Source organism: Microchirus variegatus (genome assembly GCF_963457635.1).
Source record: "Microchirus variegatus genome assembly, chromosome: 6".
NCBI lineage: Eukaryota > Metazoa > Chordata > Actinopteri > Pleuronectiformes > Soleidae > Microchirus > Microchirus variegatus.
This window is the reverse complement of record NC_139807.1, coordinates 1,628,932-1,646,843: the sequence shown is the minus strand read 5'-3', so window position 1 is coordinate 1,646,843 and position 17,912 is coordinate 1,628,932. Positions and strand designations below refer to the sequence as shown.

The window sequence follows — 17,912 nt, the reverse complement described above, 5'->3', positions numbered from 1 at the left end:
TATAACGTAATACGTATGTGTGGTAGCGATACGTTTCCGTACCCACCACTGTAAAGATTTCACTTCTTAACATTAAATCTAACACAGCACTGTGTGAGTGCACAAGCTGTGGAGGATAAAGAAACGAGCTCCTGTGTAATCCATACAGTAATATGAGCACTTTGTGTGTGTGTGTGCTCGCTTTAGTGAGCAGGTGTCGCTCCCTTTTCCCACACTCAGGGGAAGTAGGTTAGTATCTCCCTGGGAGCCCAGCAGCAGATCTGAAGTCAGCCTCTGTGGCACCAGGGCAGGGGAGGAGCAGCTGGCCAGCTACACTTACCCTGTTAGACTCAATCATGCCTGTCCTGGCGTGGAACTTGACTGTTTTTAACCTGGCGCGCTCTTTTTTCTCCACTCTGAGGGTGGGGGAAAAAAAAAAAGAAAAAAAAAGAAGGAGCATAAGATGAGGTTGGACATAAACGAGTATATTTTCTGTTAAATGAACAGCAACCGTACCTCTTCTTGCTTGGAATGACCCCGATCTGCTCGCTCTCCCCGTGTGGCGTGACCAGCCTCGCCTGCCACCACTCGTCATCAGAGGCGTTTATGACGTGGAGGATGTCCCCGTAAGAGAAGCTCAAGCCTTGGCTGGGCAGGCAGCTGTCCCTCGTTCGATCGTAGTCAAACAAAGCTCTGAGGGAAAAAAAACACACATGGTTTTAGTTACACACTCTTTATCTCTCTCATCTTTGATTTGTGTCCATTAACTCCACACGGTCGTAGATCAAATGACTGAGCCCACACGGTTACAACAGGCTTGTTGTAAATCTCCAGCATAACTAAATTTTACTTTGTGTTCCTTGCATGAGGATTGTGAGTGCTTTAAAATATGTGGAATAAGACAATGAAAAAGTGACTGCACTGCCTAGATACTGTCTGAAAGTTTAGGGTCACTTAGAAATGTCCTTATTTTTGAAGCAAAGGCACTTTTTTCAGTGAATATAACATTAAATGAATCATAAATACACTCTATACATCGTTAATGTGGTAAACGACTATTCTAGCTGCAAACGTCTGGTTTTAATGGAATATGTACACTTCCGTTCAAAAGATTTGGCTCATCTATACAATTTTTTTGTGTGTTTTCCATTAAAAGTCACACTTTTATTCATCAAAAGAGTTGAAAAATGAAAAGAAAAGAAAGTCAAGGCATTGACAAGATTAGAAATAATGATTTTTATTCCCAAAAATTTGCCCTTCGGTCAAAGAACCAGCAAAACTGTTTTCATCTGTGCTAACATCATCGCACAAGGGTTTTCTAATCATCCAATAGTCTTCTAACACCATTAGCAAACACAATGTACCATTAGAACAGTGGAAATGGGCCTCTATACACCTATGTACATATTCCATTAAAAACCAGACGTTTGCAGCTAGAATAGTCGTTGTTACCACATTAACAATGTATAGAGTGTATTTATGATTCATTTAATGTTATATTCATAGCAGAAAAAAGTGCTTTTCCTTCAAAAAATAAGGACATTTCTAAGCGAGCCCAAACTTTTGAACAGTAGTATACAAATATACAAATGTAAGTTAAGAAAACTAAGTGCCCTCTCATTGACACCATGTCTTGAAGAATGTCATTCAGAGGTCTCCACTTGACATTTCTTCCTGCTGCCACCATACTTTCCACTACACACACACACACACACCGTTGTTTAGTGTCTGACTAAGTGCGTCACTCTCTTGTCAAACAGGTAAACCCACAGCTCGAGATATTATTAATACCTGCTATACTGGCTTTACTTTTCCTTGACCTACAAGCCTATATCTTCAGGCGATAAACCACGCTCTAGTGGACAAAAAGTGGGGGAAATAACTCCATTCCAATTTTTTCCCTCTATTATTTCAATACAACTGCATGTTCCTGCACGTGGACATAATTGAACAGCATCTCTGACGCTGTTGTGACGCAACCAGGCGTTTGTGTTAGCGCTCAACAGAGAAAAGAGGATCAAACACCAACGATGTCATGTGTTTCAGAGTCTACGAGCAGCAGATATGGCAGTTTGTTTGTGTTTTTTTTTTTTTTTGTAGAGTGCACCTTAGCGATTCAACGCCTCCACATTCCTGAGGCTGGGCTGGGAGTGCATGGCGGATCCTGCATTAGCCGGCAAACTAGCTTTTCCAACATAACTATAGGCTTAGTCACCCACACAGGAGCAGGGCAGGCTCTACATACCTCAGAGGGGCCACTCTATAGGAGAGCCACACTGACTGTTAACACTCCTGACTACAGCACTTGTCCAATAATAAGACACCACCTGTGTTCTTTTGATGCATCAGAGTATGGTGAACTCGGCCTAAATCAGTCTACGTATGCAGCCATTAGGCTTAGGTTACGTGAAGAACGTGTAAAAGCACATGGACGACGGAAGTTACATCACAAAAAAAGTCCTTCTTTTATTTTAAATCTTGACCCCAGAAACAGAAAGACCTGCCACCTGTTTTAATTCCCAAATGAGCTCCACATCCAGATCTGGCAGCTGGCCCACTAAGTGTTATAAGAAAGGTCGCTTCAACAAGCTCCACCTGTCAATCTACAGTACGGAGAGTGGACTCAATGGCATCAAGATGACGACAAAAAAAACAACAACAGGGAACGCCTGATAGTGAAAATCAATATCAACCAACAGCCCTGAATCAAACATTATCCAACAAACAGAATCTGTTTTTATTGTACAATTTAAGCCACAGCTGCACTTGATATCATTTGCTTGAAGACATTGGCACCACTGATAACAGATCAGAGCAGACGCACTACCCTGTGAGACTCTTACAGACCTCTCACCTATTTTTTAGTGCTGGGCACGTTTAACACTGTTAATGCACATCAATGACGACTGAACGGGAAAAGACTCACGTGACGTCGTGTTTTTACGTGACTCCCGATTGTTAAAATAAGTCTCCAAAATAACGCTAAACTTTAAAAACAGAGGCAGTTCACAGGTACGCTGGTTACTTGTAGTGGTGCTCTTCTCCTTTAATAAACAGACCACTTCAGTTCAACTGTAGGTACGCTAACAGCACTAAAGGAGCTACCAGAGCTAACTGGTAAACAAGGCCTGGAATCCGGTACCGCGGCACGTAAACATGACGTCACACGCATCTTTTTTCTGGTCAGTCGTCATGGAAACGCGTCATGGGTTAGCGTTGACGCTGTTAACGTGCCATACTTTCACAGCAAAAATTTGCTTAGAGTGTCACGTCCTCAAACCCTTTCAAAGTAAAAGCTCTTTGGTGTTTCGTTTCCTTGAATCTACCTTAATTTTCAATGCGCGGCTCCAATGGTTCCATGGTTTCAAATTTTAGAGGCCTGGTGTTAAGTTGAGTTCAGCGGCCAATTAGGGAGTAAATTATGGATGTGTGTGTGTGTGTGTGGCCCTGGCCTTATTCACCCCCCATGGTTAAGTGTGTGTGTGTTCCAGCTTTACCTGACATAGAGAGAGCGTTTCTCACTGGTACGCAGGGAGCCCGATCCTGAGCTCATGCTGCTGTTCATCATCTGCTCCCTCAGGTCGTGGATCTTGGACTCAAAGCGACTGTATTCTGCAAGGAATCAAACAAACACACTTTGAGATTACAGATTACAGATTACAGAAGACACAGGAGAGAGAGAGAGGACACACGTTTAGTGCTTTCATGTTGGGAGACCAAAGGGTTAAAGTTGGAGTGATATGAAATAAAAAAACAAACAAATCCGAGATATCTTATTTCACTGAAACAATGTCGTAACCAATGGAGAAAAGGTTCAGTGAATCCTTAGGCTGATAAATGACCCTCAGAAACAGATGCTTTATCACAGATCTGCCTTACACATCCAGTAATGTCTCATGTCAGGTAATTAATTACACAGATTAATTAAGTTCAACGTGGGCTCTTTAGCGTGGTTCAAAAAGAGAAAAAAGAAAAAGGGGAAGGCCTCCAACAGTTTCAGATACATGACCATTTGTCATAGGTGTGTAAATTCAGTTGCTGCCGACGAGCACAGGGATGATGTATGAATCTACCTGGACCTCCTCATTAACAATGCTCTCATTAGCCTGCTGTGTGCATCAGGTGCTCTGTGCCCGGGCTGAGGGAACAAGCTGGGCCACCACACAGCACAGGGTTAGATAAACAAGCAGCTCACACAAATTCAACACAAAACATACACTACCGTTCAAAAGTCTGGGCTCACTTAGAAATGTCCTTGTTTTTTGAAGGAAAGGCACTTTTCTTTCAATGAATATAACATTAAATGAATCAGAAATACACTCTATACATTGTTTATGTGGTAAACGACTATTCTAGCTTTAAACGTCTGGTTTTTAATGGAATATGTACATGGGTGTATAGAGGCCCATTTCCACTGTTCTAATGGTACATTGCTAATCGTGTTAGAAGGCTATTGGATGATAAGAAACCCCTTGAAAACCCATGTATTTTGAAAGCAAATCAATATTTCCAATCTTGTCAATGTCTTGACGATCTTTTCTATTCCTTTTGCAACTCTTTTGATGAACAAAAGTCTGACTTTTAATGGAAAACGCAACAAATATTGTATTGGTGACCCCCAACGTTTGAACGGTAGTGTACATCTTTGTGTTTTTTAACTAATTCTTGTGAATTATCCAACAACCTAGAATCATAGCATTGATATAGCATATTACAGACTATTGCTCTGACAACTTATCTCTTCATCATAATTGGCCTATGAATGTAGGGAAATCATTAATTCATTTTCCCTCACTTATCTGCCATAAGCCGGTTGACTCCTACCTTACGGTTTAGTCATCTAAGGCGACACAGATACACTTCCTGTAACGTGAACTGGAGATCAAAGTGCAGGTTCTGTTCAAGTAGCCTTGGAAAAACAAACAGCCGCGTCTTCGCAGAACAAGTTAATCCAAGCTACTCGAAAATGTTGGGCAGGTGCAAAAACAAGCTTTGAACGGCTGAACTCTTAACCCCCTCCCCAACCCAGCTGCTGGTCGAATCCTGGGAAGGAGGGGGGGGGGGGATTCAAAGCAAAACACTGATTCTTCTCCAGGTCTTAGTCGTCTGACAGCTCTCCACCCCAGCCTCAGCTCAAAGGGTTAACAACACAACAGAATGACGCCGCTGCAAAGGTGAGGTAACCAGACACCGCCTGACTGTGTGCAACCCAGAGCGACGTTTTAGCACTCCTAAAAACAGAGGCAGCGCTTGTGGAAACAGCGATTCAGGCTCGTCCACCTGGCTCTCACAGGGCACAGGAGAGACGAGAGAAAGAAGTGGAGGCAGGGAGGGAGGGAGGGGCCGAGAGGCAAGACAAAGAGTCGGTAAACGGAGAAAGCGATCATAATGCCCAGCTTCACAATACCACCAACCTGAAGGACTGGCTGAGAGCTGAGAGAGTAACACAGGTGGTAGAGCTCAGTGCTTCTCTGGTTCACATTCCTAACATCCAAACACAGTCTGTGGACGTTCAAGAAGAGCAGGAACAAGCACGACAAACCCCAACGTAAAAAAGCCTCTGCGGTTGCCAGGAGAGGAAATCAAAAAGCACAGCCGCACATTACCGCTGCACCTCGTGTGCGATGACGACGCGAAAATACAAGAATGTCTGCATTACAAGCACGTTAACACACATCGTGACCTTTCGTCTCAATTTGGAGACGTACACAGCAGAGTCCCTGTGCTTTAAAATAACAAAAACTTGGGTCTAAAAAAAATCACCGGTGCGTGGAAATGGGTTACATAACTGTGTGAACACAGCACAAATCCATGTCATTAGCATAGTCTCTAAGATTCACTGGGGGAAAAAAAACTGGCCCTAGGTGTTTTAAAATCGATTACGACATAAAATACAGATCTATTATTTCAAAACCACTGCACCACACGCTTCCTTTAAACCAAGATGCTCCCAGTTTACAGTGACTTTGTCTGATATATTTATGTTTCGCACATTACAATGCATGGAAACCAGTGCCAACCACATGACAACGGCACCAGAGGAGATTAATAATTTACACTGAGTTTTGAAACATCTGAACATTGAGCAAATGCATAATAGAGACTATAATATATTTCATGGGACTGTGAGGGAATCAGATAAATACAAATGATCACAAATCCCGGTCGCAACCACAACATCGGGATTTAGTCCGACGATAGATCACAGACAATAAGTATTTAAATTGTTATTTTTCCTTTATGGATTCTGGTACGGTGCATTAATCAATAACCGATGAATGATTACAGGGTTTGAAGGTAGAGCAGCATTATGGCCTCGGGTTATCTGTGGATTTCTTTCTTTTAATTTCAGCCCTTCCATTACATACAAAATGCAAGTTTTTACTAAGTATTTGTACTGTTTTACTGTTCAATTTGACATTTGACTCAAAATTGACACAGAAAACACACGCATGTTGTAATCCAAGTTTTGTTCCGCGCCCACTCAGCATGTCTTTCTTTTTTAAAAAAAGGGCAAAACACCACTCCTCATGCATTTAGACTTGATCATATCGAGCTGATGGGTGCAATATTGATCAAATGTTCTCTCCAGTCGACTGATTCAACATCAATTCATCTATCACATCACAGCTGCGAGGAAACGAGGGTTAAGTCAACAGTTATCAGAAGAAAATCTTCAAAGCAAGGTTGTGCAAATACTTTGCCTTAAAAAAAAGCAGCTCCAGGCATTGTGATGGTACAATCCATTGACTTGTAATAGTGAGAGAAGCGCCTCTTTATTTCCTCTCCAACTATGATGAATGGGCACAATGACAAGGAAACTACTGAAACGAGGGGGAAAACCAGGTCAAATAGAGCGAAAATGGTAGATCACTAGCGGGTAGACGTCAATGAAACGTGTGTGTTTATCTCCAATAAATCAGCAAGTCAACTTAATAAATATGAAGAATTTCAAACAGACTTTTGATGCAGCATCAGTTCTAGTTTGAGAAGCCTGAGCATCACGAGGAAAACATAAACCATTCAGTTTGGTGACTGGGACGAGAGACGACAGTGAAATTATTGATCGGTTTTGTTTCGCTGCACACAAGAGAGAAACAAAAGTGTGCCTATATTTTTAGGAGCCTGACCCACAGGAGGAAGACGGCTAATAGAAACTGGGACTATTCTATATCTCACTCCCACTGCGTGTCCTCATTAGTCATAGAGCATTTTTATTTTGAGGGACAGTCGCTCCTCTTTTGATCCAGTTATGCAACACAGCAGGCATGTAACATGAAATGTGAGCGTTGTGTTCCGCTGTCAGGAATAGTAGAAGCCAGCTAACACACACACACACACACACACACACACAGAGAGAGAGAGAGACCCCACTCAAAAACTGCAGCAGGAAAATAAAGACGCTGTCTAAATGACTGCTGTAATGCACCAGTGGGAGCTTGATGAGAGGTGAATAGTGTTAACATTTCCTCTACAGCCCTCCTCCCATTTCCTACATGCAAAGACTTTAGTGTAATTTACACTCCTTGATAGCGGAAGGTCAGATCCAGTCTGCGTGTCTTCTCACTGGATGTGGATATATGAGACTTGGTGATGCTCTAGTTGATGGCCTTCCATCAAAAGGTCTGAGAATGTTGGACCCGGGCCCCTGAGACGGCTGTCCAGACATTTTGCCCGACATCAACTCGCATTCTACCTCCAACCTGAACTGTCTCTTCATAACCCAAGCTCAAACAAACAAAGTGACATGACGCCGACACTACTTCATGACGTCAGCACATTCACTGTGGGCAGATGCAGATCTCAGGTCATCAGCGGGGACGCAGGAAGTCAATCATTTGCCCAGTGCTCGACTTGTGTGTTTAGAGTAGTTAAGCATTGTACACACAAACAGATAAGTGTCCTTCACTGAGTCACAGAGAGGGCGCACAGGCTGAAATGTGCATGATTTCATGTGGAAAACAAAGGTTTCCTTCAACTAAAGTCCATCATTATTCAACATGCTGCCCGAACGCTCAACAACATGGACTCACACGGGCAAGAATGAAGCATTGTGAGCAGCATTTTGTCGCAGAAGGAAAACCCTACACCACAATATTGTCAGCTGTAATCTTAGCCCGTGCTCTGCCTTTAGCTTAGCCGCACGCCAGCTGGTCTCCAGCGATCCTAACAATGACCTTGACTCGTTATTGAGCATTTAAGGCTCAAATTTGTATTAAAAGGTGAAAAAGAACAGTGTGACAGCACAGCACGATCGACGCCCCTGCACATCCCCGTCACGGGAAATCAACCTTTCTTTCTCTTTGTTGTTATAGCATTATTACAGAATGAATGCCAACGTTGTGACTAAAAAATTAGAGTACAATACTTAAGTTATGGTCTGAGAATACCTATGAAAGAAAATGCACATATCTGTGTTTTTGTATATTGCTGTTAAGCGATCAAAATGTGCATGATCAAAAAGGTATTATGTTGCTGCTTCCTGTCAATTACTATTCTTCCTCTAATAATAATAATAATAATAACTGGCAGGATGGTAGAAACATTTACTTCCTGCACAAATTCAAGGTTGTTGTGAGTCCCTCATTGGTCCATACCTGTACATTTCCTCCTGAGAGGAGTTAAGTTTCAGTCAGGTGATTTGTGCCAACTTTTCCACCTCATTCAAGTACAAATAAGATGATCAATGTCCAACTTAAAATATGTGTATAAAAAACAGGGGAATCTGACGTTCACCAGTGACGTCACACTGTCCTCGCTGACACACACCTGTTTGACCACACCTCTGTGAAGGTTTAGGTTACACAAGAACACTATAGCAGTTGTTCACTGTGACTTAAATGAAGAAGGAAGCCATTAAAGGCCCAAATTCACATACACAAGACATTAAAATAGTGATATAAATCCACATCGATGTGATTCCAGGTAGTGGTTTCAAGTGAACCACAGTGTTAGCTAAGACTCGGGGGGTGAGGCTATCACATGTCTGCCATGACAAGCTGACATTACATTCACACCTGGTTCAGTAAAACAAGAGCCTTCTTCTTCTTCTTCTTCTTCTAATGAACGTGTATTTCCAGTTTCACTCGCTTTAATGAATGTTTTTTGTCCCGAGAGGAAGACACGGGTTTCACACGGTAACAACAACTACCTGACTACGACTAAAGGTTACCAAAGCTAACAGGAGAGTCGTAGCCAACGGCACAGTCCACGTCCAAAAAAAAAGACACAGCGACTTACTCACGTACTTCGCGGCGGTTGTGACGCAATAAGAGCCTCCGCCGGTGCTCGTCCCGCCTCGATAAATCAAACTGCGATTAGTGTTTCGCTGTCGCGGCCGGTAGTTTGTTCACCCAGCCATTAGGAAGTTCATGCGGCTTCTGCTGCTGCTGCTGCTGCTGCTGCTGTTGTAGTCGAGCCCATCCCCCATCCACACAGACTGGTAAAAGACACTGACACAAGTTTTCTCTCCCGTGTTCCACCTTCACTTTCAACACTTTTTTAAAAAATAAAAAAAATAATGATAGAAATAAAAAGAAAATGTCGCACTCAGTGTCCTCTTTCCATCTCTGTCCGTGTTTAGTGTCCTCAGAACCGGGGGACAGAGGGGTTTGAACCGGACAACAGCGGCTCGTTTGCCCGCCTTAACGCCAGGCTTTTACAGTCAGCTCCACACTGCTGCCTGGGAACATTAGCCCCGCCCACCGAACCAGATTACTTCCTCATTCCAGCCAATCAGCAGCGCTGCCCTGGTTTTTTTTTTTTTTTGGCAACGAGAGACTGTCACGCATCTTCCGCCACAGGTGGATCAGTTTCAGTGCAACATTAAAGCTGCATTATGTGATAAATATAAAGCAACTGGCCGTAAAATCCTACTAATATTTTTGACCAAATTTTGGACCAAAATGTTTTTTTTAATGCAAAAAAAATGTTCAATTTTTTTTCCAAATTTTGATCGACATAGTTTGATATGACGTTTTCGTCAAAATGTGGACCTAAAACATTTTTTTCAAAAAAATTGTCAAATTTTGATCGACATAGTTTGATATGACGTTTTTGTCAAAATGTGGACCTAAAACATTTGTTTCAAAAAAATTGTCAAATTTTGATCGACATAGTTTGATATGACGTTTTTGTCAAAATGTGGACCTAAAACATTTTTTTCAAAAAAATTGTCAAATTTTGATCGACATAGTTTGATATGACGTTTTCGTCAAAATGTGGACCTAAAACATTTTTTTCAAAAAAATTGTCAAATTTTGATCGACATAGTATGGTATGACTTTTTTGTCAAAATTTGGACCTAAAAATTTTTTTTTTTAAATTGTCAAATTCTGGACGACATGGTATGTATGATGTTTTTGTCAAAATTTGGACCTAAAATATTTTTTACAAAAAATTGTCAAATTGATCGACATAGTATAGTATGACCTTTTGGTCAAATTTTTGACCCAAAATTAAAAAAAAATAAATAAAAATGATAGAAATAAAAAGAAAAAGTCGCTCTCAGTGTCCTCTTAATATCTCTGTCCGTGTTTAGTGTCCTCAGAACCGGGGGACAGAGGGGTTTGAACCGGACAACAGCGGCTCGTTTGCCCGCCTTAACGCCAGGCTTTTACAGTCAGCTCCACACTGCTGCCTGAGAACATTAGCCCCGCCCACCGAACCAGATTACTTCCTCATTCCAGCCAATCAGCAGCGCTGCCCTGGTTTTTTTTTTTTTTTGGCAACGAGAGACTGTCACGCATCTTCCGCCACAGGTGGATCAGTTTCAGTGCAACATTAAAGCTGCATTATGTGATAAATATAAAGCAACTGGCCGTAAAATCCTACTAATATTTTTAACCAAATTTTGGACCAAAATGTTTTTTAATGCAAAAAAAAATGTTCAAATTTTTTTTCACATTTTGATCGACATAGTATGGTATGACGTTTTTGTCAAAATTTTGGGCCGAAAATTTTTTTTCAAAAAAATTATCAAATTCTGGACGACATGGTATGTATGATGTTTTAGTCAAAATTTGGACCTAAAATATTTTTTCAAAAAAATTGTCAAATTGATCGACATAGTATGGTATGACGTTTTTGTCAAAATTTGGACCTAAATTTTTTTTGCAAAAAAATTAACAAATTCCTGACGACATGGTATGTATGATGTTTTTGTCAAAATTTGGACCGAAATTTTTTTTTCAAAAAAATTATCAAATTTAGATCGACATAGTATGGTATGACGTTTTTGTCAAAATTTGGACCAAACATTTTTTTTCAAAAAAATTATCAAATTCTGGACGACATGGTATGTATGATGTTTTTGTCAACATTTGGACCTAAAATATATATTTTTTTAAATTGTCAAATTGATCGACATAGTATAGTATGACCTTTTTGTCAAATTTTTGACCCAAAAAATGTTCACATTTTGAACAACATACTATAGTATGACAGTATTTTTAAAACGGACAAATTCTGCTTCTAAAGCGCCAAGGCTTTAATATAGATGCATTCACTTTCTGATTGGTTACTATCAACTATGTATGAAAAGCTCCATTAAAGGATTTATTTTCAGTTTCACCTCAACATCTGTCTGAAAAAAGTTAATCCTACTTCTGACTTTTCACTATTGAACTCTCCTTACTAATACTCTCCAAAAATAAATAAACAACTGCAGAGGAATCAACTTCCCTTTGGTTGTCTGGACGCTTTCATATGCCGTTCTTAAAACGAAAATATAGTAGTTTGGATGTAGCCAAAAGCTTTCTAAAATTCAAAATAATTACCAAAGAAAAACACCACTAACCCAAACTGTAAGAATTGTTTTTATCCTGTCCAGGTTTTGTCAACAACAGAATCCACTGTAACTTTAAAGGTTCTTCTTGCCGTTTTTCAGCTCATGCTCCAACCTGTTGAATCCACGATGCTTTGCTGGAAGAACGTTGCTGTTGTGCAGCCTCCATCAGACGAGAGACATGAAACAAATCACTTCCTGTGTGCAGCTGGGGGGAATGTCGCCGGGTGACACAGGATTAAAAACACTGATCTGAGACGCTCCCATTGGCTCTTCCACCTACGCTACACACACACACACACAGGTCCTTTTGCAAATGTACCTGTTGTGCGACGAATACAGGATTATCTTATGTAATCTTAGGAACTTCCTAAGCTGCAAAGAAGACAATACACAAAATAAAAGAGGTGTGTTTCAGAGATGGAGAGGACCAGCAGGAGAGTAGTCTGTGCAAGACCTGTGATAGCATTAAAATTAGCCTATCAAGCCAATCATATTTGATGGTTAAGCTTCCTTACAGACCATTAAACTACTGAGTTTAAGGTCTACTTTGGCATATACTGTACAGTAAGTGTCTGCCCTCGAGGGACATTCAACACCACAGGGCCATAATACCTTCAGGTCTGTACTGGGCGATGATGGTGACCGTCTGTCCTGCTCTCTTCAGCGCAGCAGCTGCCTGTTCATGTGTGGCATTCCTTAGGTTCACGCCGTTCACCTGGAACAAAAGCAGAGGGATAAACGTGAGATAAACCAGAGACGATGTCCAAAAGATGTGTCAGTTGTCATTCTTAGGTCTGCGGAGGAAGCAAAATCTATCATTAATTACAACTAGAGGAGCCTTATTTGACCCTCTGTTTTTCGTAAAACGTGTATTAATGTATTTATTTATGAGACGCACTGAAATAAAACTGATATATGTTGTATTTTGAGCTACTAGAAAAGCTTAAAAGTCATTAAATACAATTCAAGAAGATTGAAATGTGCAGTTTAGCCGATGTGTCATTGATTTCCAAAATTCAAACGTCTGGCATATAGCTGCTCTGCTCCGTCTGAGTTGTTATGACTTTAATAGCTCGCTCAAGGACATTTCAGCTGCACAGATGTTTGCCGTCTCTCTACACACACACACACACACACACACTCACAAAAAATCATCTTAAGGCTGTTTGTGTGTCATTATTCTTTCCAGAAACACTGACATCAGTGTTGGGTAAAAAACCTGCGGTTGAGATACTGACCGAGAGAATCCGGTCGCCCCTCCTCAGCTCGCCGCTCAGGTCCGCCGGCCCTCCCGCGAGGATGAAGGAGACAAAGATGCCCTCGCCGTCCTCCCCGCCGACAATGTTGAAGCCCAGGCCTGTGGAGCCTTTGTGCAGCAACACTTTCCTCGGCTCCCTGCCAAACAGAGCAACAGTGTGACCAGGGTGAAGGGCAGAGCAGAGACGCGTATATACGTGAAACATCACAAGCTGTTTACAGATAATAGTCGTCTTTAGACTGCGTACGATGCCACGATATACAAGCAGCAGGGCTGCAGAGGACACACCATTACTTACTGAAGTTCGGGCTCACTTAGAAATGTCCTTATTTTTGAAAGAAAAGCCTTTTTTTTCAATGAATATAATATATAATATATAATTAAATGAATCATAAATACACTCTATACATTGTTAATGTGGTAAACGACTATTCTAGCTGCAAACGTCTGGTTTTTAATGGAATATGTACATAGGTGTATAGAGGCCCATTTCCAGTGTTTGCTAATGGCATTAGAAGGCTATTGGATGATTAGAAAACCCTTGTGCAATGATGTTAGCACAGCTGAAAACAGTATTGTTGGTTCTTTGACGAAACGGCAAAATTATTATTTGGAATAAAAATCATTATTTCTTATCGTGTCAATGTCTTGACTATATTTTCTGTTCATTTTGCAACTCTTTTGATGAATAAAAGTCTGACTTTTAATGGAAAACACAACAAAAAATGTATAGGTGAGCCCAAACTTTAGTGTGTAAACAGATCCTTTTCTTTTCACAATTAAAAATCACAAAATGAATATCAAATGTCACGTGAGGCCAACTTGTTATTATCATTACACACACACATATACACTACCGTTCAAAAATGTAGGGTGTTTTCCATTAAAAGTCAGACTTTTATTCATCAAAAGAGTTGCAAAATGAATAGAAAACATAGTTTTCTAGGGTTTTCTCATCATCCAATAGTCTTCTAACGCGATTAGCAAACACAATGTACCATTAGAACACTGGAAATGGGCCTCTATACACCTATGTACATATTCCATTAAAAACCAGGCATTTGCAGCTAGAATAGTCGTTTACCACATTAACAATGTATAGAGTGTATTTCTGATTCATTTAATGTGATATTCATTGAAAAAAAGTTATTTTTCTTAAAAAATAAGGACATTTCTGTACGTAGTCACCCCAAACTTTTGAACGGTAGTGTATTCCATGTGTGAAAGTGCCTGTTCGAACAGAGTTGTGCCACTTTAATGAGCTTCAAGATGGACAATAATAAAAACAAGGCCTGGATTGTAACACAGGACATTATTCACCAGCAGAAACAACGATTAGCCCACAGAACAATCATGTCCTAATCATAATGCTAATAAAGATAATGCGAATGACTCTGCTAACCTCTTTAAAAAGCACTGTGAAACTCATTACTTTGTCAGCAGCGGAACAAGCAGCCACACGTCTGGACCCAAACGCCGCTAATCCAATCATTGACTGCGGCATTTTCTGCTTACGCGTCGCAATCTCGCGGAAAAAAAACCAATGTACACACTTAAAAACACCCACTCGAATGAATGCAAGCAGAAAAACAATGAGCGACTGCCGTCTGCTCAACAAGAGTCACTGAAGCTTTAGCTGGAGCCTTAGCTGGAGCCACTGTGACTCATCGTCCTCCAGCAGGCTGTTACAGTTCTGAAGATGCTGGAGAACGGCCGCTGTGGTCCTGCACAAACCCTGTGAGGCCACGGCACTTAGGGACGCCACACACACACACACTTCATACACACATACAATATATATTTAATGCACAGTTTAAAACACATACGATTCTTTTGTTAACACAAAACACAGCATGGTTCCTATTAGTGGTTTTCTACTGCAGCGCTCAGCCTGTGGTCTACGACAGGAACAAGTCCAGCTCCGTCCCTGAAGTCTGAGCCCTAACATGCACTTAAGACCGTTTCCCCCTACGACGGCAGAGCTGAGGCAGCATTCCACACTCGGAGAATCAGACCCAACACTGACTGAGTGAAAAAAAAAAAAAAAATAGCACTGACGACGACTCCATTAAAAGAGCAAATGGAAAATCTGGACTGCAAGTTTAACCGGTGATTAACTGACATGGAGTTATTTGTTAGACCGCGACATAAAATGCATCTCTGGGTCTGCACGGTTTACGTCCAAGTCTCCTCAGCAGTTTGTTTAAGATGTTCTCAATAACAAAGAAACTGAACTGATGTCAAACACGTGAGCGCTTAAAATAACTTTGCTCTCCACACAACAGATCTCCATGGTTACCTGAGGATCCGGATCCGGTGTTTGCTCCTGAAAGTGCATGTCCTAACTGTGTGCTCAGGCACGCTCCTCACCAATGGCATGGAAGATGAGATGTTGACTGTGAACATGGTTTCTCCACAAATCCCTTTCTGCCTATCTGGCTTTTCCCCCCCCTGAGGGAGAGGAGCTATAATTTAAGAAGCTCCGGTGGAGGCCCCGGATGTTTCTTATCTCGTCGTTGCCGTGTGCTGTGATGGGAGCCAGCTCCTCCATGGTCTGTCACAAACGCTGTCGCGCTCTCCAAATCATCACCTGGAAGCCAGGACTTAACACTTCCGGGGCAAATCATCATGACTCCTTTCAACCAAGAAGAAGCCAAAAAAAAATCATCCTCTACTCAAATCAAAAGATTCAGGATATGGTTTGGTGTGCTGTTCCCCTCGTCTCAGCTCTGATGCTACTCTGGGTCCAGCCCCCCCCCCCCACCCCTCTCCTTCATATACGACGACACAAACAGCATTCCTGTCCGTTAGCCGAGGCCCTCTGGAGACTAGGCAGACACATTCCTGGAGGCTTCTTGCCAAATTCTGTGACTGTATGACCTGATATGAAGCCTCCATTAAGTGAAATCATTGTGGAAAACTCAAATAACACCGTTGTTTTGTTATATTCAGCAGCGCACACATGTGTTTCTGCACGCCCCTGGTTTTGTCCAAATGACGCGTATCGCGAAAAAAGAATTCACTGCTCTCTTAAATGCAGCGATGAAGCGTTTGTTATAATTTTTCCCTGTGTGTTTCACAGCTTTGCAGCTCAATGCTAAAGCGGCGAGCGGATATCTGGGCTACAGAGTTCAGCGGGTCACGCCGCCCTGGAGTCAGAGCCCAGTAATTGGCTCTGCTTAGCTGATTAATGGTGGACGGTGCAGATGGACGGCCATTTTCCACACAGACATTTTCACTCCTCCTCCTCCTCAGAGCAGCACATTATCATCACTCCCTTTCCCTGAATGGATGAGCTCAGAGCCTATGTATAGCTCCAGATAAAATTAAAGTGCTCCTCATCTGAAAAAATTCAGCCAAAGATTCTTCCATGCTTTGCCTCTCTGCTTGTGTTCTTTCTCCGATTCAACAAAAGGGAACATGTATTCGCCGCCAAAGGTGACAGACAGTTCAGGACATTTCATGCCTTCTCGCCCGGGGACTAAAAATAACGTCAAAGCACTGAATGATTAACACCTAAAACGAGCACTAAACTCAATCTGCTGAGATTACTTTTTATTTTAAACTGCCCCCCCCCCCCCCTTTTGTGACTTTTTACAGCTATTAAAAAACGCTGACTAAAGGTCAAACGGTTCTTGTTATTGATGACTGAGTTTCTCGCGTTGCCTAGTGAAAGCTTTTAATGTTTGTGGGTGTGCGACAAATGAAGTTACTGATTAACTCACATACTGCTGCTGCAGCGCTACGGCTAACTGTATTTACACAAGCAGCCCAACTCCAAGTGTGTGTACATATATATATATATATATATATATATATATATATATATATATATATATATATATATATATATATACATATATATATATATATATATACATATATACATATATATATATATATACATATATGCACATTTATATGTGTATATATGTGTGTACATATCTATATATATATATATATATATATATATATATATATAATATATAAATATGTATATATACACACATACATATATGTACATATATGTATATGCATATATACATGCACATATATTTATGTGTATATATGCATATATACATATATACACACATTGTTTATTGGTTGTGCGTACTGTCAATGCAACGCATTTATATGTATATGTGTATATACACCCGTATATTTATATATATATATATATATATATATGTATATATGTGTGTATGTATATATATATATATATAAATATATATACAGTATATATATATACACACACATATACATTCATATATACATGTATACATATACATATATGTATATATATTCACACACATATACATATACACACATATACGTGTGTGTATATATATACACATACACCTTTTTTATTGGTTGTGCGTACTGTCAATGCAAACGCATTGTTTACACTAAACATTCACATTTAACGGCATACGTCTTACATACACACAGTGACTGACATACTACATTCCCGGAAAGGGGGCAATATCAGAATGAAAAATGGGGGGTGGGGGTGGGGGGGTGTCTGTGATGACAACATTGAGGGGGATGTGCAGATGGACAGAGGGTGATACAAGCTCTGACTCACTCCTCACAACCAGGCTGCTTCGCTTCTGCGGAGAGAGCCTGTGCTTACTATAGAACGCCATCGAAAATAACCACCGCCTCCCGATCACAGCCAATAGGGAAGCTGCTGGAGCTGAAGGGAGTGGGGGGGGGGGGTGTGGAGCCTGCCTGCTTCTACCTGCCTGTCACTCTCACTGAGCTGGATGTTCATCTGTCCGCCACTGGGATCAAGTCGTTTGACCTGATGTCCAAAAACCATACCTTTATCTTTATCTTCAGCAGACGTGACACACAGACAGACCCACAGGTGCTGTACTGCTGATT

General features: G+C 41.1%; 1 protein-coding gene across 8 annotated transcripts in view; it reads right to left on the bottom strand.

The window, feature by feature from the left end:
* The window catches only part of dlg3 (discs, large homolog 3), a gene marked incomplete at its 5' end in the record, with an annotated part of 80,406 nt that overhangs the window by 7,349 nt on the left and 55,145 nt on the right, over positions 1–17,912 (bottom strand). For 4 of the 8 annotated variants that reach the window (XM_083891686.1, XM_083891681.1, XM_083891682.1 and 1 more), the window contains 5 exons: positions 314–395; positions 496–672; positions 3,477–3,591; positions 12,380–12,482; positions 13,006–13,162. In XM_083891686.1, the coding sequence (XP_083747812.1) occupies positions 314–395; positions 496–672; positions 3,477–3,591; positions 12,380–12,482; positions 13,006–13,162 (634 nt within the window). Of the gene's footprint in view, positions 1–313; positions 396–495; positions 673–3,476; positions 3,592–9,223; positions 9,608–12,379; positions 12,483–13,005; positions 13,205–17,912 lie in introns of those variants that run through there. The other 4 variants (XM_083891685.1, XM_083891680.1, XM_083891683.1 and 1 more) reach the window with 3 other exon arrangements.